Below are 22,424 nucleotides of genomic sequence, written 5' to 3'. Positions count from 1 at the left end.
GAGTTGTACAGTCTAATAGCCAGAAGGAGGAAGGATCTTCTGCGGCATTCGGTGGAGCTCCATGGTGTTCTCCTGCTGAAGGAGCTCCGGTAGCTCTTAAGGGTGCAGCACAGAGGGGGAGAGACTTTGTCCAGGATGCCAGTGAGTTTGCACAGCATCCTCTCCTCAGCCACAGTCACCTGGGAGTCCACCTCTGTTCCCAGCACTGAGCCAGCCCTCCTGATGAGCTTCCTAAGGCTGCTGGCAGCTGCTGCCGTCCCCCTGCTGCCCCAACACACTACAGCGTAGAAAATGGCTGCTAACGAGTGGTAGAACTTCTGTAGCATCTTGTGACAGACATTAAATGGTTAACTCCTGTACGCCCAGATGTTCCTAATTCAGTCCAGCTCGCTGTCCAGGTACACTCCCAGCTATTTGTAGTCCTGCATTCTCGCCACTTCTGTTCCCTTGATATAGCCTGGGATTTCCATTTCCATTCCCAGAAATCCATCACCATTTCCTTGTTCTTTGAGAAGTTGAGCTGCAAGTGGTTCAGCTCACGCCACTCAACAAAGATGCTCCCCACAGCCCTGTACTCCAACTCCTGTTCATTGTTACCCACCACAGTAGTCATCAGAAGACCTATGCAGGTGACAGGTGTCCAAGCTGTAGCCAAGTTACTTAAATTACTGAACGTTAAAACCACTGAAAATTAAATTAGAACTATATATATATAAAATCAAGTACACAATACACAGGCAGAACACACTAAAAAAGAAAATTAAGGATATAAATATACAAAAAAGGTCAAAACAGTGGCAGTTTTGCATCCTAGTTGCATCCTGATGTGTTATAGTTGGTGGGCTGGGGGGCAGATCGGAAGGAGGCATGGTAGGGTCCCTAGTAGGACTCCTTAGTACATTGTGGTGGAATGGGCTGGTGGTTAAAAGTGCTCCTAAATACCACCCCCGGAAGCAGATGGACAAAATTGTTCATATGTTCTATCTCTCCGGCATCGTCTTCTCCGTCCCTTAATAAATAATTAAATGACAGAACGAATGAGTATTAGCGTTCGTGTATTCAGTGGGGATCATTGAATCTTTGGGATTAACATGACGGTCAAAGATGTAAAATCGTTTGCGACTAAGCTAACGATCAAAACAGGTCCAAGATAACAGTATTCTGAACCGGCAGCTAGTCGGCCACCACAGTGCAGGCGGAAGAGCTGCTGAGAGGCGGGGTCCTTACGCCGCTTCAGGAACATGTGCAGCGCGTTGCATCAGATTAGTTTCGGTACGACAGCGAGTTGTGCTTAGTGGCGAGTGAGGTAGCATGAGCTTTGACTTTTTAACTGACGTCTCATACTTGGAAAACTAAGGTGAGTTGGTGTCGATGTTTAGTGATCTACAGCATTTGGTAAAATTTAGTGTTGTTATAACCCATCCAAAAGAGATCCTTGACATAATCGAATTAGACTGATTAATTTGCGGTGGATTTAAAAAATAAATAAAAGTAGTAATCCTTAACTATCTTAGATTACACTTCATTACGGTGTTTATCCACTGTTCCAGCGTTTATTTAGAGAATGGTAACCAGCTATCATAATAACAGAGTAGTAACTCATTGCACGTAGATGCATTTTCGTCTAAATGTGAAACCAATATAACTGGATTATCTAGTTTCTAATACATATCGCCACTTGTCATAGTTTTGAAAATATGCTTTGCGTAATTATTTTCTTTTTGCATCAGTTACTACTCGCACCTGCGAAATCTAAGGTGCTGCTTTTTTCGCAAACTTAAGTGACTGTGGTTCACGGCTATATGGTGCAGATCACGCATCGGGAAACAGAAGCTAGTAATCCGAAAGTGTCTGCTTTAGTGACTGAAATGACTCTTGATGCTTAATTGATGCATCATTTCTGTATCGTTTTGAACTCAATGCCTTTCTAGGTAGAGATGGACACGCTATACGTCTCCCCTCACCCTGATGACTTCCGGAGCCTCCTGGTCCTGATTGCTGCTGAGTACTGCCCTTCATGCCCACGCATCCTCACCAGTGAGCCACCAGAAGGCCACAGCAGGACACGACCTGCTCTCCTCTTAGGCAGCAATGGCACGCTCCTGACTGGGGCCAGTGCGGTCAGCTGGTACCTGTCCTCTTTGGTGGGGAAGAGAGACGCAAAGACGGTCAGCCAGCTTTGGCAGTGGTTGAGCTTTGCCGAGAACGAGCTGGCTCCTGTGTCCTGTGCCGTTGTCTTTCCGCTCCTGGGGGTGACTGGAGTGGGCAAGCAGGTGTGTTAGCCTGAAAGCACCTTTACCTGCTTTTTGAGCATTTTGTGGTGTTTTGGTTTTGCCATTTGTTTTGCTGCTTGATTTTTGCTCCTGTTATTGTTTTTATTAGTGCCTTTGTGCAATAGTGCTTCTGTCTGTAATGCAGTTTCTCCATGTTATGGATTTTAAAAGCACTGGAGCAGTGAATGCATGTTCTGGTGATGTGGATGTTTAAAGGGGGTGGGGCTGGCATTTATTTGTGCGCTTGTGGTTCGTTGAAGGTCCAGCAGAACTCACGATTAGAACTGAAGCGAATTCTGGGAATACTGGATCAGACCTTGCAACCCAGAACATTCCTGGTCGGGGAGACGATCTCCTTGGCCGACATCGCACTGTCCATGGCTGTTCTGCTGCCCTTTAAATACGTGAGACTCAATCTCCCTTATTCTCTAGAGCCTGACCAGTGAAACTTCACATAATTTGACATTCCATCAACAAACAATTTATTGCAGTAGTGCCTGTGGTTCACGAATGCTATGGTCTACGAACAATGTGGTTCCCGGACAAAAATTACGTAAAAAAAATGCATTGGTTCACGTACAAAATTTGGTTGACGAACAGATTCCTTGACCAGATTCTTTTTTTATACTAGTGTAGCACCAGTGGGGCACATTTCCCAGCATGCCCTGCGTGCAACTGTAAATAGAAGGACCACAACAGGCACCCAACGAGCACCGAACCCAAATACACAGATGGGAAACACAAGGTTGTCGGACACTAAATTGCAAGATGCACACACAGTGTAAGATTTACTCACATTAAATACATCGGATCATAGAATCGGACCGGGTACACACAAGACACGGGCAAACACATGCGTGACAATAGGGAAATTCAACCATTAACATTAACAACAACAATACTAGGGTTAAGGACTGTTAATAAAGAGCGTGATTTCCCCCGCAAGCAAGTCTCCATGTCTCTCTCTGCTCCTGCGATGCCTCGGTCCGCCCATCGCTACACTATATTGTGTTTTTCTTTAAGGTTTTTACTATAAAAACCATAAGATTAACAAAAATTATTTGCTAGGCTTGTGAATGAATTAATTTAATTTCACTGCTTTCTTATGGGAAAAATTGCCTTGGTTCGCGTACAAATTGGTTCACGACCACTTTCCTGGAACGGATTGTGTTGGTGAATCGCAGGCACCACTGTATAAGAAATATTAGTCTATATTCAGTTATGTTACAATGTGTCATATATTTATAAACCTTATTAACTATGTTTGTGTTGCATAAGAGTGAATTTACATGTAACAGGATTTTTTATCGTATCTTTTTTTTCCTTCTCCATTCAACAGGCATTGGAGCCCTCAGATAGACAGTCCCTAATTAATTTAACCAGGTGGTTTGTCACCTGCATTAACCAGCCCCAGTTTGCAAAAGTCCTTGGTGAAATCAGATTCTGCGAGAAAATGGTTCCTGTGTTGTCCAAAACCAGCCCCGCCAGCAGTGGTCCTGCCCATGCCCCGCTGGCCAATGGCACGGCTGCCAGCAGCACACTGGCCAATGGCACGGCTGCCAGCAGCACACTGGCCAATGGCACGGCTGCCAGCAGCACACTGGCCAATGGCACGGCTGCCAGCGGTAAGCCTATAGTTGTCTTCATTCCTTGCATTGGGATAGTTGAGACTGGGGAGATTCTGTTAGTTTTGGGTGGGAGCCCGCACTCAGTAAGTGAAATATAATTTGATTTTGATTGTACTCATTGTACATTTTTTTTTGTATTTAATCTTCTTTGCTTTGTTAATATTTAAAGTAGCGATGCTGTTGTCAGCGTATCTGTTTCTAGAATGAAAGACTGTTCCACAAAATTCCATGCACACTGAGAACAGGAATAACAAGTGGTCTATCGGCCTGTCTTCGTCATACGGATACTTATCTCCAGATAAACCCAAGACAGAAGCCCAGCTCAAGAAAGAGGCAAAAAAGAAGGAGAAAATGGAGAAGTTCCAGCAGAAGAAGGAACTGGAGGAAAAGAAGAAACAGCAGCCTCAGACGGAGGTGTGTGTGTGGGGGGGGGGGGTGCAGGACTTGGCCTGAGGGAGAGTTTGATGTTTCGTGCTTTTGCCTTTCTCGTCATCCTCTGAAGTACGGGGATCTAGCTGTACTTTAACTTTCATCTAGGAAATGAGTCAGAGGGCTGTAAGTTCTGCGAGTGACAGTCCGTGTGCATCCTCTCATCTTTCTTAGAAAAAGGCCAAGCCTGAGAAAAAGGAGTTGGGAGTGATCACTTACAACATCTCTACCCCTGCTGGCGAGAAGAAAGGTAACGCTGCTGCTTTGGCTCCTTCTCCTTTGAAGAGACCTGAGGTTTCTAATAAGTCAATATTTCATGTGTGCTTTCAGTAGTGAGTCCACAGCCATGTGTCACAGAGGGCATTCATTTTTCTGGCCTCTTCTGCAGATGTCCTGAGCCCCCTGCCAGACTCGTACAGCCCCCAGTATGTGGAGGCTGCCTGGTACCCTTGGTGGGAGAAGCAGGGATTCTTCAAGCCTGAATATGGGGTGAGGAAAATGCTTTGTTTTATCAGACAAGGAGTTACTAGGATGTAATCAGTTGTAAAACTTTGAGTCTCGGAAATGCTTCTGAATTATTTCTGGATCTAATTTTAATTTAGAACAAAAATTTTATTGCGTGAAAATTATCCACGTGTCAATATTGTCTCTGCTTTTTGTTTTGAGATTGGTTGGTTGGTTTTGTCGGTTCTTATAGCGCAAGAGAATCAGCGAACCCAACCCCCGAGGGATGTTCATGATGTGTATCCCTCCGCCAAATGTGACAGGATCTCTCCACCTGGGTCATGCCCTTACCAACGCCATCCAGGACTGCCTGACGCGATGGTAATGGGCTGTCCACTGTACTTCTGAGACAGGGTTCCCAAATTCTGGTCTTGGAGTGCCAGAATCCAAAAAGGTTTGCAGATTGTTTTGGATTCTGGCCCTTCAGGACCAGAATTGGGGAATCCTGGCTTAAGACACTAGAATCCGTTTGTAAGGTGTGGACTCTCCCTATCATGTGTTTGCTTGATGTGTTGAATTTTGTGAGTGCAACAGCTCATGATTTATTAACTCTGATTATGTGCCTTAGCTTATTAACAGTTTTCTCCAGACTGTGGGAGTCTTTGTTGCTATTTAGACCTGCATGAAGCAGAGATGGGGACTCGAGTTTTCGACTCAGACTCAAGTTGCTCATAAATTGACTTCCGACTCGACTTGCAAGTCATTATTTTGTAACCCAGACTCGACTTCTACTTGTTGATAGCGACTTGCCAACAATAATAGGCTTTAAGGCTCTGTTGAACATTCTACACATGCAAAGCATGGAGTGTACAGTTATCCCCCGAACATAAAGGTGTGAAACACTTCATGATGTGTGACTGTGCGCAGAGCATAGGAACCGGAGTTGGAGAAGTGTGACGTCAACCGATATCGACAAGCAACATGCTTTTTCTAATTTGTCAGTAGTACAAACTGCGGACCCTATCTGACAAAGCGCGGGATATTCCAAATTTTATTTTATATTAGAAGGCACCGCTTAGAAATAGATGTTGCTTTATCTGTGCCATAAAATATATTCCTTACAGCGTAAAAGGTGCCCTTTTGTGTTATGTCTTACATTATTTGGATTAAGCACGCATTCAAATGTAACAGTTTTTAATAAAGCAAAAATATAACGGCAACAACTAATTAGACTGAACAGTAATATCACTGACCGCTCTTCTGTAACTAAAAGAGCAGCCCGACTGCACACATTAATTTAACTTTTTACCATGGATTTCATGGTGTTACTTGCATAATCATTTATTTACTTGCACACACACGAGCTGAGACAAAATGATTTTATCCATTAATTTATCCATTAGTTTTGGCTTTAGAACGATGTGTAAAAATTTTAAATTGTGATTTACTTGTAAAATGCATTTAGTTTCTCAGCATGACAAACGGGGTCTCGGTTCATCAGCCAATCGCATCACTTTAATGTAGTTGAGGGCGGAGTCCGACAAGGTTTGATCTGGCTCCAGAGCAGGGCCACTCTGACATGCTTCAGCACAGCAATTTGTACTTGCACGCTTGTTAGTTATATTGTGAAAGGTTTCAGTTTTAAAATAACTCAGTGTCCCCTCTGACATGGATTAGATGGTCATGTTATTTGTTTTATTTATTTTTTTTAGGATGTCTTCATGTTATTTTTGAGAAAGTATTCATTTTAAAATTTACATTAGAAAAGTGCTTAGGTTCGTACAAAAGTTTAATTTCTTCAAAGGTGTTTGAAATGACTTTGAAAAATGTATATAAGCCTAAGGAACTATAAGACATGCAGGTTTTGAACTATTCAAGTGGTGATTCCCTTCTTGTCACATCAGTTACTCATAGAAAAAAAACAAATTGGCAGTTAAAATTTTGATAAATATTAATATCAACTTGGAGCCAGGATGGGGACTTTAGATGTGACTTGGAGTCATGAACATTTCTGGCCTGTAGACACAGTAAAATCAGTTGGTGGTTTTGGTCACATGGGTGCTGACTTCTTGACCGCTCTGGGTGTTGCCAGGCACAGGATGATGGGGGAGATGACCTTGTGGAACCCGGGCTGCGACCACGCCGGCATCGCCACACAGGTGGTCGTGGAGAAGAAGCTGATGAGAGAGCGTGGCCTGAGCCGACACGATCTAGGGAGGGAGAACTTCATCCGGGAGGTGTGGAAGTGGAAGAATGAGTGAGTGCAGGGATCAAGGACTGGGGGGAGGGTAATTCTTTATGGCGGTGGAATGTCTCAGTCTCTCGATTCCTTAACTCTACAGGAAGGGAGATCGGATCTATCATCAGCTGAAGAAGCTGGGCTCCTCTCTGGACTGGGATAGAGCGTGTTTTACCATGGATCCGGTCAGTCACCATTTGCATTCACTGCATATGTGAACTTGGGTATTTCAACTTTATTCAAGTCTTTATTCTTAAAGAGCCAAATACTGCAGGCATGTCAACTGTAACTCACAAGCATGTTAATTTGTGCAGAAACTATCCTATGCAGTCCAGGAGGCCTTCATCCGGCTACACGATGATGGCGTCATCTACAGGAGCAAGAGGCTGGTGAACTGGTCCTGCACCCTCAACTCTGCCATCTCCGACATAGAGGTAGGGAGCCCACTGGGCAGCCCGGATTTATGCTGCGTCCAGTTTATCTCGGAAGTCAGAGCTGGGAATCACGCCCGAGCGAACTATGCTCCACTATAACGAGTCGGAAAGCTATGTAGCAGTACCAGTTCTAGCCAGGTTCATTGTTAGCCATTGTTGTTACTACCAGTTGATAACAACACATTACATGGTATTTTGCACATACAAACACCATAGCAGCATGTACACAGATGGAGGTTGGATAATACTGTACGTACGACCAATGCAATGAGATGAATAAGATCTAAGTTCTCTTAAACCGTATATTACTGCACCTTTTACTACTGTTGATGCATGGAGCACCCATCTTAAATTTTGAAGTTGGTATTGTAGAGGTTCCTCAGACTTTTCACGTTGGAAGTTTTTCCTCAGGGGACGTTGCAGTTAAAATTTCTGACTAGGAATTTGGAAATGTTGACTTCAAACGGAGTGCAGCATTAAACGTTGTAGCTGAATGGACATCTGAAGGTCTGTCGCCATCTACTGGCCGCTGGCCGTCTTGCAGGTGGACAAGAAGGAGCTGACTGGGAGGACGCTGCTGCCAGTTCCAGGATACAAAGAGAAAGTGGAGTTTGGGGTCTTGGTGACCTTTGCTTACAAAATTGAAGGATCAGGTGAGTAATGAGTTGGAAGTGAATAGAGCTTCAGCTGGTCTTTGTAAGATCAGTGACTAATATTTTTTCCTTTTTCCTCTCACTTAGATGAAGAAGTCATTGTGGCAACTACCCGTATTGAGACTATGTTAGGAGATACTGCTGTCGCTGTCCACCCCTCTGATGCCAGATACCAGGTTTTGAATCTCTCCCCTTTGCACGCTCACATTCTCACACTTTTGGCTGTGTACCGTTCCTTTAAATTGTGTCCTATCTGCCCCGAAGCATCTTAAAGGGAAGATGGTCATTCATCCTTTCTGTGACCGGAAGATGCCCATCGTCTTCGACGAATTTGTAGACATGAGCTTCGGGACAGGTACCCAGTGTGACGTCGGATCATGTTTTGCCTAATACTCTCTGGTACACTGGTTTAATCCGGCCCTCTATGTCCCGGATCCGTGCAATAGGTGCCGTGAAGATCACTCCAGCCCATGACCACAATGACTATGATGTCGGAGTGAGGCACAAGCTGGACTTCATTAACATCTTGGATGAGAATGGCTATCTCATCAACGTGCCAGCTCCGTTCCTGGTACGCTCCGGCACCTGTGTGTGTGTGTGTGTGTGTGTGTGTGTGTGTGTGTGTGTGTGTGTGTGTGTGTGTGTGTGTGTGTGTGTGTGTGTGTGTGTGTGTGTGTGTGTGTGTGTAATGTTGCCTGAGTCCTTAGCCTCCATCTCTCTCTCCGTCTCCCAGGGAATGAAGAGGTTTGCTGCCAGGAAGGCTGTGCTTCAGGCCCTGAAAGACAAGGGACAGTTCAAGGAGATCAAAGACAACCCCATGGTGGTGCCGGTTTGCAGGTGAAGCCACTGCCCTTAGATTAGGACACCGTTTAGCCATGCTGATCTTGTGGATCTGTCCGCTGCTACGTACTTTGTCATATGTGGTGTCCTGGATGCTATAAAATCTTTCACCAAGCCCCCCAAATCTTTTAAGTAAGGGCAGCATAATGGCTTATTGGGTTTGTACCCCTGCCCTGGCTCTGTATGGGTTGCTCTGCTTTCCTCTTCCTGTAGTCCTAATGCATGCCGCTTGCTGATTGGCTGATTGTCCCAGCCTTATCCCCCTTTGGTGGCCTCTTGGCTCACCATGCCTATTGCGGCATGGATGGATGGTTGGTTGCATGTTTCAGTAATATGAAGTTGTTGCTGTCTTTCTGCCTCACCCTTGCTGCCCCTGCTGTCCGCTTCAGCCGCTCCAAGGACATCGTGGAGCCCCTGCTGAAGCCCCAGTGGTACGTCAGCTGCACAGACATGGGCCGGCAGGCGGCGGATGCGGTCCGGGAGGGCAGGCTCAAGATCATCCCTGACCATCACCTCAAGACTTGGTTCAACTGGATGGACAACATCAGGTGGCCCCTCATTCTTCTCAAGAGAAAGAAATGGATGCTCAAAGATATACACTAATAACACCCCCCCCCCCCTCCCCCCCAGGGACTGGTGCATTTCCCGGCAGCTTTGGTGGGGTCACAGGATCCCCGCTTACTTCATCACAGTCGACGACCCTTCTGTCCAGCTTGGCGAGGTATGGATGCCAGAGCGCCCCCTACCTGTCAGGCTGCGTTACCACTCTTGTATTGGTGCCTACGTGCACTTTGTAAATCCACCCCCGTGTCATTACACCGGAGCTCAGAGCACTGTTCCTGACCTCTGCCTCCAGGACACGGATGGCCGCTACTGGGTCAGCGGCAGGACTGAGGATGAGGCCAAGTCGAAGGCCGCCGAGCGCTTTGGGGTCCCGCCTGAGAGGATCACCCTCCGGCAGGGTCAGTACCTCTCCAGTCGCTCCACCCTCTTGTTTAATGATCTGTTTTTTTTCCCCCTGTCTGACTATCCTGTGACTCTCTTGCTCAGACGAGGACGTGCTAGATACCTGGTTCTCCTCTGGAATCTTCCCCTTCTCCATTTTCGGCTGGCCCAACGAGGTTGAGTCATGGTTAAATTTATAGTGACACTTGGACATATTTAATTAAAAACCTTTGCATTTTTTTGTAATCTCTTCTATTTCATGGAACTCATCTCATTTGAAGTTTTATTAGTTCCTCATGCGGTGAAAGTGCAGGACTCTGAAATGCCGAGATGATTGCCCTGAAAATGATGGTCCATCTCTCCGCCCCACCCCCAGTCGGAGGACTTGAGCGTGTTCTATCCCGGGACTCTACTGGAGACGGGCCATGACATCCTCTTCTTCTGGGTGGCCCGGATGGTCATGCTGGGGATCAAATTGCTGGGGAAACTGCCCTTCAAAGAGGTGAGAGTCCGGGGACCCCCACAGGAGAGCGAGGGAAACGCCTGTCGAATGCAGACGGACAAGGGGCTATAAATGACAGCTGAGAAGCGAAAGCGGCGCCTTGTGATACTGATTGATGTTCAGGCTCTGTGAGAGTGTTGCACAGAACTTCATCATCAGATCATGTGTGGTGCCGAGACCCTTAACCTGGTTCGAGCCGTTGCCAGGGCGATGGCGCATGTTGCATCATTTATTGGATTTGCCCCATCAAAGGAGCCGCCAGCCGCGTTGGTGTGTCTGGGTGTGCATGCGTGCCGCATTAAGGGGCTCACTCTCGGCCCAGGTGTACCTGCATGCCGTGGTGAGGGATGCCCACGGGAGGAAGATGAGCAAATCCCTGGGTAATGTCATCGACCCCCTGGACGTTATCACCGGCATTTCACTGGAGGTATGGCTTATGCCTGCGTGTTTGCTCATTACACACTGCAACGTGTGTATGCATGCATGTATAGAAAAGGCGTCTTGCTGAATCCCAGCCTCTGCTCTTTTGTTCCCAGGGCCTCCACGCACAGCTCCTGGACAGTAATCTGGACCCAGTGGAGATTGAGAAAGCCAAACAGGGGCAGGTACTGCACTGCCGCCCTTCTGGCTTGGCCTGGTAATGAGACCCCTTACACGCTCAGACCCTGACCCTCTGTACTGTGATGTTCTTGCAGAAGTCTGACTACCCCAGTGGCATCCCAGAATGCGGGACTGATGCCCTCCGGTTTGCACTGTGTGCCTACACCAGTCAAGGTGACCCCCGGTGAACCCTGTGATTCTTGGCGTGATATAGCTTAGCGGTGTAGCGTTACTGACCCACCCGCCTGCCGCACATTCAGGTAGGGATATCAACCTGGATGTGAACCGGATCCTCGGCTACCGACATTTCTGCAACAAGCTGTGGAACGCTGTGAAGTTCGCCATGAAGGCGCTCGGCGAGAAGTTTGTGCCGGCTGCAAAGGCCCAGCTATCGGGCCAGGAGAGCGTGTCGGATCGCTGGATTCTCTCCAGGCTGTGTGCGGCCGTCGGACTGTGTGGGGTCGGGTTCCAGGGCTACGATTTCCCTGGCATCACCACAGCGATCTACAACTTCTGGCTCTATGAGCTGTGTGACGTCTACCTGGTAGTTTCTACGTTTTGGTCATTAATGTTAAGTCGGGTTAATTGTAAATCTGCAAACAGGTGGTCATCAGCTAAGAGCAACGTTGGGAAATATTAGCAAATCTGGCTTTTGAAATTGTCAGCTTCTTATTGTCAGGGGACAGCGCTGGGCTCAGAATAATTTTCCTAACGGCCTCGCCCTCTTGCCCCCCCTGATAGGAGAGCGTGAAGCCTGTGCTGAGCCAGGCTGACCAGGATGCAGCCTTACAGACGGAGGCTGACGTCTGTAGACAGACGCTGTACACGTGCCTGGAGGTGGGGCTCCGCCTCTTGTCTCCCATAATGCCCTTCGTCACCGAGGAACTCTTCCAGCGTCTCCCCCGGCGACAGCAGGACAGCCCACCCAGTATCTGTGTCATGTCCTACCCAGAGACCTCAGAGGTAGGGAGGGGGGGGCAGTGCGTGGGGGTTAATGGGCGACACTGTAGCTTCACATCTCCAAGGTTGGAGGTTTGGATGTGCTCTCTGAGTGGGGGATTTCACGTTCTTCACATGTTGGGTGGCTTTCTTGCAGATTATATATTTTCTTTGTGTTATTTATTTATTTTTTTAACTCAACACTAGAACCTCGTTCCCACACCAATGAACATCAAAACACCTTTAGCGGCCAAGCAAGACCAATTTCAGTGTATGTGGCCCTTTTGTTTGCACTAATATGCCATTAATGTTAATAACGACAGCAAATCTAACATCAAAAAGCCGTAATGTTCCTAAGAGAGTGGCTGCTCTGTCCTGAAGTCGTACAGCAGAAAAATTTTCAAGTGCAGTGTGTATTTTAGAAGATGTTGGATAATTGGACGTAGTTTTTCATGTTTTTGAAAAACTAAGGCCGTCTATTCCCAGCTGTAATAGCAACTTAAAGCTGGACTGCATCAGCATCATGGACAAGGATGACTCATCAGTCTGATCGATGTGCCGTCTCTGTTCCTGCTGTGCTCTACCTGCCTCTCTGGACATATCGCCTACGTGTGTGTGATCAGTTCTTTCGGTTTTTATGTTAAAGCGAGGTTTGATCGAAAGATCGCTGGTTCGAATCCCAGACCAGCAAGATACCACTGAGGTACCTTAAGCCAGGCACTGCTCCCCAGGGGCTAAATAATCGCTCCCCCACTCCTGTGTCACATATGGATTAAATGCAGAGGACACATTTCATTGTTGTGCTGTGGCGCGTCAGCAGTGACAACCAATCCCTTTCATTTCACTTATTAACAGCATGGGATTAAGATTAATTTTACAAGATTAATCTATCAAACCCAATACTTAAATCAATGAGCACAAAAACATGATGAACACAACTGTATTATGGGTTTTTACGGCTTTTTTTTGGTGACGGCAATTCTCCAACGTGTAACGACTGTTCTATTGCTTTTTTGATGGGTGAAGGTTGTGCTAACATGATGGCGTTGAAAAAGGCTGTTAGTTCTAGGGTTAAGAGTGTCGTGTGTTCTAATCTGATTCTTGTAGTGTTTTCTGGCTTGACTCCAGTTCTTGTAACCCTTACTCCGGGTGATCGTGTCCCACCCGGTGACCGTGTTGGATTTATGGACCTGGTCACTTTTGTGGTTTCAGTTCTGCTGGCACAGCGAGGAGGTGGACCAGCAGATGGAGTTCGTGATGACCGTGGTCAGAACCATCCGCTCCCTGCGAGCCGACTACAACCTGACCAAGATCCGGGCGGAGTGTGAGTCTCGATCAGGCGTTGTGACGTGACTCGGATATGGTTTGTCTCAGTCTGGACAAAGCTCAATTTACAGAATAATCTGCCTAATAATAATAAGTAATAAATGGCTACTGGTAGGTGCTATGCTATAATGTGAATAGTCTCTCCCAGGATAGGGTGGGGTTACGTTCCAATAAACCATTTATTTATTTTTTTTGCCTTGGATTGTAGCCTAGCCAAGTCTACCTTAAACATTCTTGGAACAGTTGTATTAATCTGCAGTTGGGCAAAATCATTAAAACAAAGCCTATTTTTATGTGTTGAATGTCTCATGTAATTTGATAATGTACTGGAATTGGAAAAACAGAATGGAATTAGGACTTCACGATGGGTATTCTAACACGGACCATCGTAACTTGGGGATTGTCTGTCTGTCTAAATTTACATTTCTAGGCTTTTTAAATGTGGTTCAAAATGTATGTAGCCAGTCCATCACCATTCATGCTGCCCAAGACAGAGATGAACTTGACCTTAATTAACCCAGTAATTATTAAGTTCTGAAGATCAAAAGGCCGTTTGCAATGTTGCTGGAGAATGAGAGTCCCGCTGATCGCATGGTTCCGTTTGCCGTTCCCAGGTTACCTTCAGTGTATCGACTCTGACACCGTAGCACTGGTGGAGCAGTACAGGTTGCAGATCCAGACGTTGTCCTACTCGCAGTCCGTGCACGCTGTGGCGGGGCCCGGGGGTGCAGTCCCGGGGGGGTGTGCCATCGCCATCGCCTCCGACCGCTGTACCGTCCACCTCCTGCTCAAGGTGAGTCCCCCCCCCCCCCCCCCCCCCCCCCCCCCCATGCCCGGCTGTCAGGATGCATTTTGAGAGACTGGCCCTCCCACGCTCACCCATGCTGACCCACATCAGGGGCTGATCGACACGGAGAAGGAGCTGGCCAAGCTCGCTGTGAAGCAGGGAGAGCTGGAGAAGCAGATGTGCAAGCTGAAGGAGAAAATGGAGAAGAGCGATTACAAGGAAAAAGTGCCGGCTAAAGTTCAAGAGCAGGACAACGAGAAGGTGAGGAGGACGTAGGGGAATCCCGCCCCTCCCCCCCAGCCCTGTTCATGTTTGAACTCTCCTGGTGCCTTTGATCACTTTTACATGCCGTCATCTTGAAGCCCAGCTAAGCCTTATCATCGCTTGTCTCCCGCAGTTGCGTCAGAGCCAGACTGAATTCCAGAAGGTGAAGGAAGCCATAGAGAACTTCAGGAGAATGATGTAACCACCATCTACTATGGCCCATGGATTCCTTTGCTCTCCTGTGTTGATTCACCTGTTTACACCTTTCCTTGAAAATTATATAATTTTGCTTTGGAGACTTATTTAAATCACCCAGTGCTCGTTTACTTATCGACGTCCATATTCTATCCGATTAATTTTAAATGCGTTTAGAAGCTCTTCTTCTTTGCCATCAGCAGTGTGAGATATTTGTCTGTGATGGTCCTCCAGGGGGAGCCAGGCATTTGGGCAAATAAATTCCCAGATGAAATTATGTGCATATGGATTTCACAGTTTTACAGGAAAACTGAAAATATAGCTTAGAGGGCCTCCGAGTCGTGATTTTGCCGTTTATTTCCTATCGTCTCACTGGCTATTTCAGCCCCATTGTTCATACCTTTACTGAACACTGAAACGGTTGACCTAGCTCTCCTGTTCGCAGCCTTTCCCAGAATGCAGGTCGCCCATTCATCATGTCGACAGCCCAGGCTAAAGTTTTATTTATATCTGCAATATTTTTGCCTAGTTTTTTTCCCCCTAGTTCACCTTTTTACTTCGGTTCCCTTGCCATTGCCAGACATTTTATAGCATTTAAATAGCTGACATCCTGAATGCACTGCAAGTTGACATCCAATTTTAATTCACACGTAGAATAAGCTGTTGCGTGCCAGACTTTATACTGCAAAAAACACCGTTGCAAAGCTCACATCTTACCGTGTTTATCTACAATATCTCAAAAATAACGGCTGGTGCGGCTTCTGAGCTGTCGCCTTCCCAGACAGGTGAAGCTTCATCTGAAGGTCTTATTCTTCCATATTACCAAAGCAGCATCCGTGTTCCTCTATCTCAACCTTGCTGTGCATGTTTGTCCATCCTTTAGAGTATCATGATTGGCTGGAATTGTGTTTCTGTGATGCGATAGGCTGAAGTGTGTCATCAAGCACTGTTCCTAAGTGACATTTTATCAAAGTTTCTCATTTTCTTGTGAAGTTTGACATTTCATATGACATTAAGTGAATTGTCATTTATACAGCCCAGCCATATACCGTCTGCAAATTTTGGGCTTCGGTTCACGTATAAATGAATTCAGCTGTGTTTCCCTGCCACTGTTCCATGGCCCATTACTAGTAGTAGTAATCCTACTCTAGGCAGCCTACCAAAAAAAAAATATATATATATATATATCACAAAAATCTAGCTAAAAATCAGTAGCAGGATTTTACCTTCGCAATCCCTGGAAGTCTCAAACATTCTTTTAAAACAGATGACAGATGCACTTGGTGTCCAATCACATTTTTATTGAGCATTACACTTAACATTTATAGCTTAATTACAGAATAAACTTTGTTCATAACAGACCAAAAAAAAACAACACAAACCCTAACAGATGGAGGGAAACCTGGGAGTGAGCGAAGGTAGGCGTCACCATTGCCGCTGTTCTGTTATGCTTTGAGAATGGGCCACTCACAGCCCAAGAGCTTGTCATCAATATCATCTAATGTAAATGGCCAGTTTAATTACTCTGAGCACTAACTTTTCAGGTGCACAGATATCTGCCTCCTGTGAGGAGATTAGCCCGAAAGATTCCTACTTACGCACTTCCTACTTTAATGTACACATATAACATTTCTAAGTTTAGGCTCAGATGTAATAAACATTTTGCTCAATGAAAGATTGAGTGTTCCGGGGGGGGGGGGGGGGAAGTACGAGCCACAACGACTCGGAGAGAAAATAACATGGAGGTTTTACGCAATTCCTGTCTTACGGCACAGACCTCATAAACAACTCCGGTTCCAACAGCATTCCCCCTTGCTCCACACCCACCTCCCACTCCATCTCCTCTTCCTCTCCCTACAGTTTCCAGGGGAGCTGGAACTCGGAACATGGCAAGGGAGTGCAGTGTGTCGACTCGAAGTTGCGCATGTATTTCCGGGCCTGAGAGAAGGATGGTACTGCACTTAGGCTCCGCATTTCACAGCTAACGCACACGTGATGGGAGTCTGCACTCACCAGGAAGAGAGCTAGCTGCCGTCTACCTTCCGGGGCCATCTCATCGCCTGGGGAGGACAGAGATGGAGGGGTTAATCTGCAGCCGGGGCCTGGCCACAGCTAGCAGCAGACCGGCAAACAGGGGTCTCACCCACGCTCCAGGGAAAAGGGGTCTCCTTGTCCGTCTGGTAGGACTGCAGTACAGACACACACCAGTCGTCATCCACCTCGTTACGGCTGTACACCGTGGCTGGAGGAGGGCAGATGGCGTGTCAGTCCTAAACACACTGAACCACCCCTCTCTGACCAATACATGACACTGATAATCAACACGTGACACTATAAATATCCCCGACCCTCGTCCAGGGGGCTTGCAGCTGCTAGCCATTGCCTCACAGCCTTCACACCCTCCTCTGTCATGACCTTGGGGTACCTGGGTGGGGTGGGAGACAGACTCACACACGGCTCAGGGTTCCCCCTGCAGGAATGTCACATTGAACGGGGGGGGGGGGGGGGGGGGGGGTCATACCGAAATTGGAGTAGTCTGAGCAGCAGGTCGTTGCCTCTGTTAGACACGATGTCTTCTGGGCCTCTATAAGGTGAACATCATGACAGCGTTTCTATTGACCCGTGGGTTCAATATCAATGTCATGTGATGGATGAAAGGGCACGAGACTCACGTAGTGGTGATAATCTCATCTTTGGTTCTCCTGATCAATAATACCGGTCCTTGGTACCTTAAGCATGGACGGAAAAGACAGCAGGTTATATGTGTGACAGGACAGTCTGTTGTGGGTTGACGCCATCTTGTACCAGGCACTCACCTGCAAATCTGCTCTGCATTGTTGAGGTTCATGTACTGCCTGACCGTGTGCGTCACCAGCGGCCCTGGGAGAGAAGGGCCATCCCCGAGTTAGTGTCGCCCCCTATCTGAAGAGACCTGAACTACGACTCCAAACATACCGACACTACCCTAATCTTTAAAGCAAAGCAAATGGCAAACAGGAGGTTTTGTAGAACCACTGTGAGCGGGACTATAATGTTTTGTTAATCATCTGTCAGATTAACCCATTCCCTTTGGTCTGCAACCAGTCATCATCAAGTTAAACGAATCAGCATTTTTTTCAGCCTCACTTCTTCCATCAATACCTACAGGAACAAGGCTAGAAATTAGCCCCACATTTCAGAACAATCCCAGAACCAGAGCTGGCACCAGGAGTCATCCTCTACCCCCCAGACTCACTCCAACTGTCAGGCATGACCTTCAGCGCCAGGGGAAGCAGGTCGTCGAAGGAGGCGTCCAGGACAAGGGCCTTGATCTCCGGATAGGACATGGCGGCCCAGCTGGCTGGGAGAGCAGAGCAGAGTGGGAGGGAGGTCAGGAGCCGGGCTCAACATGGACCCTCAGTCCGCACAGCGCCATAGTTACCGGTGAATCCCCCTATGGACCAGGCGTAGACGATGATGTCAGAGAGCTTAAAGCCCAGCTGGTGAATGGAAAACTGGATGACCACATCCATGGCGTTGGCCTCGTTCTGGGGGAAAGGTACTCCCTGTGGGAGCGAGAGTGAAAAGGAGCAGAGCCATAAATCAGGAGAGCATGCTGGCAGTCAGGACGACCAAGGAAGGGAACTCCTCAGAGGGTGGACAGGCACAGACGGGAAGTGAGGCCGAGGTCAGCGGCTCAATCACAATGCGGTGCTCCGCAGAGATATAGGTGACGTCACTATCTGGCTGTAACGGAACACTCAGGACTGAATTCATGTTCAGGGGCCTCAAGGTTTGTAAATGGTTCTCTGCCATGTTCTTCCACACGTGACACATAATAATCACCCATCCAATCAGACGAGGTCATGGGGGAGCCCCGAGCAAATCACAGGCCGCAGAGGCACTCAACAGGAGACATCCCAGACAGATGAGCTAGTAATAAATAATGACTCTACTCTCTACTACTGTGATATGTATTGGAGTCACACAGGATATATCTAGCCACTGCGACATTTTGTATCACTAATAACAAGAATCAGAGAGAGAGAGAGAGAGACAGAGAGAGAGTGATAGTGAAATGTCAGATGGAAAGAGGGGAACAAGGCTGGACTGCTGCTTACAGTACTTCCTGCGAAGCCGGGATGGTTCCAGCCCAGGACGGAGTATCCCCCTGCAGATGGAACGCAGAGAAGTACATGTGTGTCCGCTTTAGGGCGCCATGTCTGAGTGCCAGTGCATGTCAGAGCGTGTGAGCTGTGCATGACAGCGAGCACAGAGGCGTGAATGAAGAAGCGTGTACCCGCTCACCTTCCAGGGGGGTGTTCATGCAGCCCACCTCGTAGAAGCCGGCATTGCCTTCACAGCAAATCACCTGCCACACACACACACACACAGATCAGGCACCAGCCCTGCAGTACAAATACTGACACACATGCTAAAAGTTTTACTGTAATAATTGTAATTATAAATAGGCCATTATTAACAGATACACAGTACACCATGAAACATGGGAATTCCATCTTTCAGGGGATTCCACCCCGTCCCCCCCCCCCTCACCAGGGTTTTCCCCCTGCTGCCCTGCTCCTTCCTCCGGTCCACAAACATGGTGTCGATCTCGTTGCCGTCGCAGGCCAGCAGTTTGTTTCTCTGCCCGTCAAACTATGGCGGAGGAAGAAGGGCAGCTAAGCTCAGTCACAGCCAGCAAAGCAGTGGGTGCCCCCTCCCTGACTGACTGAAATCCATAAGTGCAGTTCAGACCAAGATTTTGTTTCACCCAACCAAGTATAAAAAGAGTCACAGTCAGAGTACTCGGTTGGCTGAAAAAAAATCTTGGTCTGAATTGTTACTTTCCGTACATGAATTATCTACCTCTGCTGAAACCTTCCAACCACCTATCCCATAACAGGTCATGGTTAGTCTAAACCTGGACAGGAAGTCAGTCCATTTCAGGACAGGAAGTCAGTCCATTTCAGAACACACACACAAAATTGCATATTATTGGACTTGAGACCCCCTCTGCCAATGCATGTTCTTGGAAACCGGAATACCCTGAGGACACCCACATGCACACAGGGTGAAGACACACTCCTGCTGGGGACAGGAATGCAGCACACGGCCCTCAACCGCCCGGCCACCCAGATGCCCACCCAACAGAATGACGAACCAAACAGGAAACATGATAAATAAACAGCATATTGAAATAACTCCTGACTGGTCAGCAAACCTCCCAGCACATGGTCACTCTGCACATGGTCAGCCAAAAACTAGCAGCAACAGCAACTTCTTTCCGTTTAATCTAAACAAACATCTCCAAGTCATTCTGTAGCCAGGGAGGGGGGGGGATCATTTTACTGTATGAAAATCAGAGCTTAAACTGACACAGAATAGCTGCAAAAATGCTTGAGCATGTTGTTGTTGGGGGGGGGGGGGGCAGACATTCACACGACAACAGCAAATCCCATTTGTGGCCACAGAGAGATGACAAAGTGCTCAGGACCCTCTGGCAGCAGTTTCGACATTTTGGCGTGAAAGGGGCTTAATTTGCTGTGCTTTATTAAGAATAACCCAGATGGGACGACGACCGAGTCGAGCGATCATCTGCGAGGCTCCACTACAGTGCGTCAGCAGCCTGGCCATGCAGCCACGGTGAAGTGCCTGGCACTCACCTCCTCGATGAGCCGGGCCTGGCCCTGCTGTAACATGGGCCTCATGGCCTTCTGTAGCAGGCCCACAGATCCGGGGTACAGCATTCTGCGGCCGAACGAATGGGCAATCAGGCAGCTGGAAAAAAAGGGGAAGTGGAGAGAAGGTGATTGGGTACCATGTCTGCAGAACGAGCGAATGGCGACGAAGGGGCAGGACAACAGGGATGCACCTGACGACGTGACACGGCAGCGTGCGGAACGAGCTCAGGATGTTGTCCGTCGACCCTCTGTGCCTGGGCTCCGGTTTCAGCAAGGAAACACCAGCCTTGGTTGCCTTCCTGTTGGTCACAGCAGGGGGGGGGTCGTACACTGGAGGGGTATCTGACACGCATGCCACACACACACACACACACACGCACACACACCCGCGATGCTCAGACTCACGGGTTACTGGCTTCTCTCCAGCTGAAGTCCACGGGCCAGTGGCTGAAGTCAAAATCATAGCTTGACAGTTTTTTCTGCAGAAAAATAAATGTGGGCCAGTCACGATTACGAGCAGGCTGGACAAGGGCCTGGTACTGGGGGCGGGGCCCCTATTGACGCTACCTTGTTGGCAGGGCTGTAATTCCTCCTGGCCTCAACCAGTATACTGATAAACTGCAGGTACTCCGGGTTACGCCAGCGCCCAAGGCCTGTTCATGACAACACACGCAGGACCAGCTCAGTGAACAGTGACACGCTGCCTTTTGGGGAGTTTAAAGCACTACCACTTTCCCATGCAGTGCTGCAAATCACCCTCACCTCTCAGACACGCTACTCCAAACAGGCACACCAGAATGGTGCCTAGGTACTGACCAACTGGGACCAGTTTGGTGGTGCACAGGTATCCTGAAGAGTAGAGACTCAGTATCAATATCAAACAACAGCTGCAGGTTCACATTCACAGTCTTTAACACCAGTAACAGTTATACTACATTATTACTGTCCGCAACAAAGAACATGTATATATCTGAAAATTAAACATGCACGGGATGTTAAACATGCAATTACACTGAGAGACAAATCCGCACCAGTGCCTGTTGTACAGTATGATGTAAACCGATTTCGTCAGCCATGCCCCTACTTTTACTAATCATACCTTTTCTGTAGAGATAGCACAGAAGCAGGGGGGAACTGTAGTAGGAGAGCGACCATATAGCCGAAGCCTAAGCGGGAACCAAAAAACACATTTTACACATTTAATCCAAAATGCATATAGGCATTTAATTTATAAGGAAGTGCGAACGACAGGAAAGCGTCAATTTATGTTAAACATACATCAATATATAACCACAAAATGACTGAACAAACACCACCCTCCATGCAAAAGAAACAATACTGCATATTTATTTTCACTTTAAGCACCCAGAGGATACTGCATGGTAAATGTTACTGCACTTTCTTGCGTAGTTTCGTCAAGCTGCAGCATTACTGACCCATCCGAGGATGCTGTCGGTGTGTTTCTCAAGACTCCTGGGCTGGTACGTCCATCCCTACGAATGGGAGACGCGGGGAGTTCATAAGACACCGATGAGCAAGAGGGCTTCATTAATTATAGAATAAGCCCGCAGTAATTCGCCTTAATGCGCAAGAATATATTTGTGGGTTTCGCTAACAATCTAATAAGTTCTTGTTTTAAAAAAGCCCCACAAGTGATCTGGACCATCAGTGCATCTTTCGATCACCTCTGTCATTCAGCATGACGGTCCATTTCACTTTCAATAACACACTGACACTTCCGCAGTAACAAGCAACTTATCCTTGTTCATAAACAGCACCGTCACATATTTTTAAAAACCCTGGTATTCATTGCCCCTGTGCTCACCCTCCTCCCTGTTCGGGCTTCTAGTCTGTCAGACTCCGGCGAGCGATGAATTCGCTGTAGATGAGGCCCGAAAAGACAACGAAACCACAGCCAAATAGCCATTCTTCTTGTATGTTCAACTACGGAAGCCCGTTAGGGGAATAAGTTGTCATGGAGGAAAGCGAAGCTTGACCAATCTTCTTTTTTTCTTTCACATATAATTTTAATAGAAGAGGACGTCGGTCAGTTCAGTTCTTATCAATAAGATGAAGCTATAATTATAGCTGAATGTTTTTAATTTTATTAAAAGTATCTGCAGGTTTATACACCTTTGGTTTCAGGATTTTATTGCTTTTAATAAAGAAAACACGTTTTTTTATTTCCCCGCGTCACAATTTAAGTCCTTAGAATATTTTTCTGCTGCAGGGTTTAGAAGGGCATTACATTGTATAATATAAT

General features: G+C 47.3%; 2 protein-coding genes across 4 annotated transcripts; one reads left to right on the top strand and one right to left on the bottom strand.

Moving 5' to 3' along the window:
• Nucleotides 1-1,221: 1,221 nt before the first annotated feature.
• Nucleotides 1,222-14,776, top strand: vars1 (valyl-tRNA synthetase 1). Of its 3 annotated transcripts, none has more exons than XM_049025607.1 (31): nt 1,222-1,357; nt 1,932-2,273; nt 2,534-2,677; nt 3,613-3,774; nt 3,835-3,898; nt 4,200-4,315; nt 4,505-4,580; nt 4,719-4,819; nt 5,028-5,155; nt 6,867-7,031; nt 7,117-7,198; nt 7,328-7,447; nt 7,992-8,100; nt 8,188-8,276; nt 8,365-8,455; nt 8,547-8,671; nt 8,834-8,937; nt 9,330-9,488; nt 9,571-9,661; nt 9,797-9,902; nt 9,991-10,061; nt 10,262-10,387; nt 10,710-10,814; nt 10,924-10,992; nt 11,083-11,161; nt 11,248-11,531; nt 11,729-11,950; nt 13,139-13,250; nt 13,867-14,045; nt 14,151-14,300; nt 14,437-14,776. In XM_049025607.1, the coding sequence occupies exons 2-31, from the start codon at nt 1,938-1,940 to the stop codon at nt 14,503-14,505; spliced, it is 3,834 nt and encodes a 1,277-aa protein (XP_048881564.1). In that variant the 5' UTR covers nt 1,222-1,357; nt 1,932-1,937; the 3' UTR covers nt 14,506-14,776. The 3 variants fall into 3 exon arrangements, with proteins under 3 accessions (XP_048881564.1, XP_048881563.1, XP_048881562.1); XM_049025606.1 differs by having other exon boundaries at nt 3,805-3,898; XM_049025605.1 differs by having other exon boundaries at nt 3,613-3,898.
• A 1,008-nt stretch (nt 14,777-15,784) lies between these two features.
• abhd16a (abhydrolase domain containing 16A, phospholipase) lies at nt 15,785-22,136 on the bottom strand. The gene is made up of 20 exons (XM_049025608.1): nt 21,987-22,136; nt 21,598-21,654; nt 21,261-21,327; nt 20,924-21,010; nt 20,729-20,814; nt 20,567-20,640; nt 20,353-20,460; nt 20,144-20,258; nt 19,035-19,136; nt 18,786-18,849; nt 18,599-18,648; nt 17,920-18,043; nt 17,734-17,838; nt 17,315-17,378; nt 17,171-17,227; nt 17,020-17,082; nt 16,847-16,923; nt 16,642-16,740; nt 16,512-16,558; nt 15,785-16,436 (listed from the first exon to the last, which is right to left on the bottom strand). The coding sequence occupies exons 1-20, from the start codon at nt 22,086-22,088 to the stop codon at nt 16,353-16,355; spliced, it is 1,632 nt and encodes a 543-aa protein (XP_048881565.1). The 5' UTR covers nt 22,089-22,136; the 3' UTR covers nt 15,785-16,352.
• Nucleotides 22,137-22,424: the final 288 nt, after the last annotated feature.

This window comes from Brienomyrus brachyistius, chromosome 9, assembly GCF_023856365.1.
Source record: "Brienomyrus brachyistius isolate T26 chromosome 9, BBRACH_0.4, whole genome shotgun sequence".
Classification (NCBI taxonomy): Eukaryota; Metazoa; Chordata; class Actinopteri; order Osteoglossiformes; family Mormyridae; genus Brienomyrus; species Brienomyrus brachyistius.
Note: the sequence above shows the minus strand (reverse complement) of the source record. Positions and strands in the feature narration are given on the sequence as shown.

Bases quoted from the DNA above. Each gene is read 5' to 3' on its own strand.
- abhd16a (XM_049025608.1), bottom strand. From the start codon at position 22,088: ATGGCTATTTGGCTGTGGTTTCGTTGTCTTTTCGGGCCTCATCTACAG. The intron at 21,655-21,986 runs GTGAGCACAGGG...TCCCATTCGTAG, and splicing joins AAGCCCGAACAGGGAGGAGG to GGATGGACGTACCAGCCCAG. The intron at 20,815-20,923 runs GTGAGGGTGATT...TGTCATGAACAG, and splicing joins TGGAGTAGCGTGTCTGAGAG to GCCTTGGGCGCTGGCGTAAC.
- vars1 (XM_049025605.1), top strand. From the start codon at position 1,938: ATGGACACGCTATACGTCTCCCCTCACCCTGATGACTTCCGGAGCCTC. The intron at 2,678-3,612 runs GTGAGACTCAAT...TCCATTCAACAG, and splicing joins TTCTGCTGCCCTTTAAATAC to GCATTGGAGCCCTCAGATAG. The intron at 3,899-4,199 runs GTAAGCCTATAG...ACTTATCTCCAG, and splicing joins CAATGGCACGGCTGCCAGCG to ATAAACCCAAGACAGAAGCC.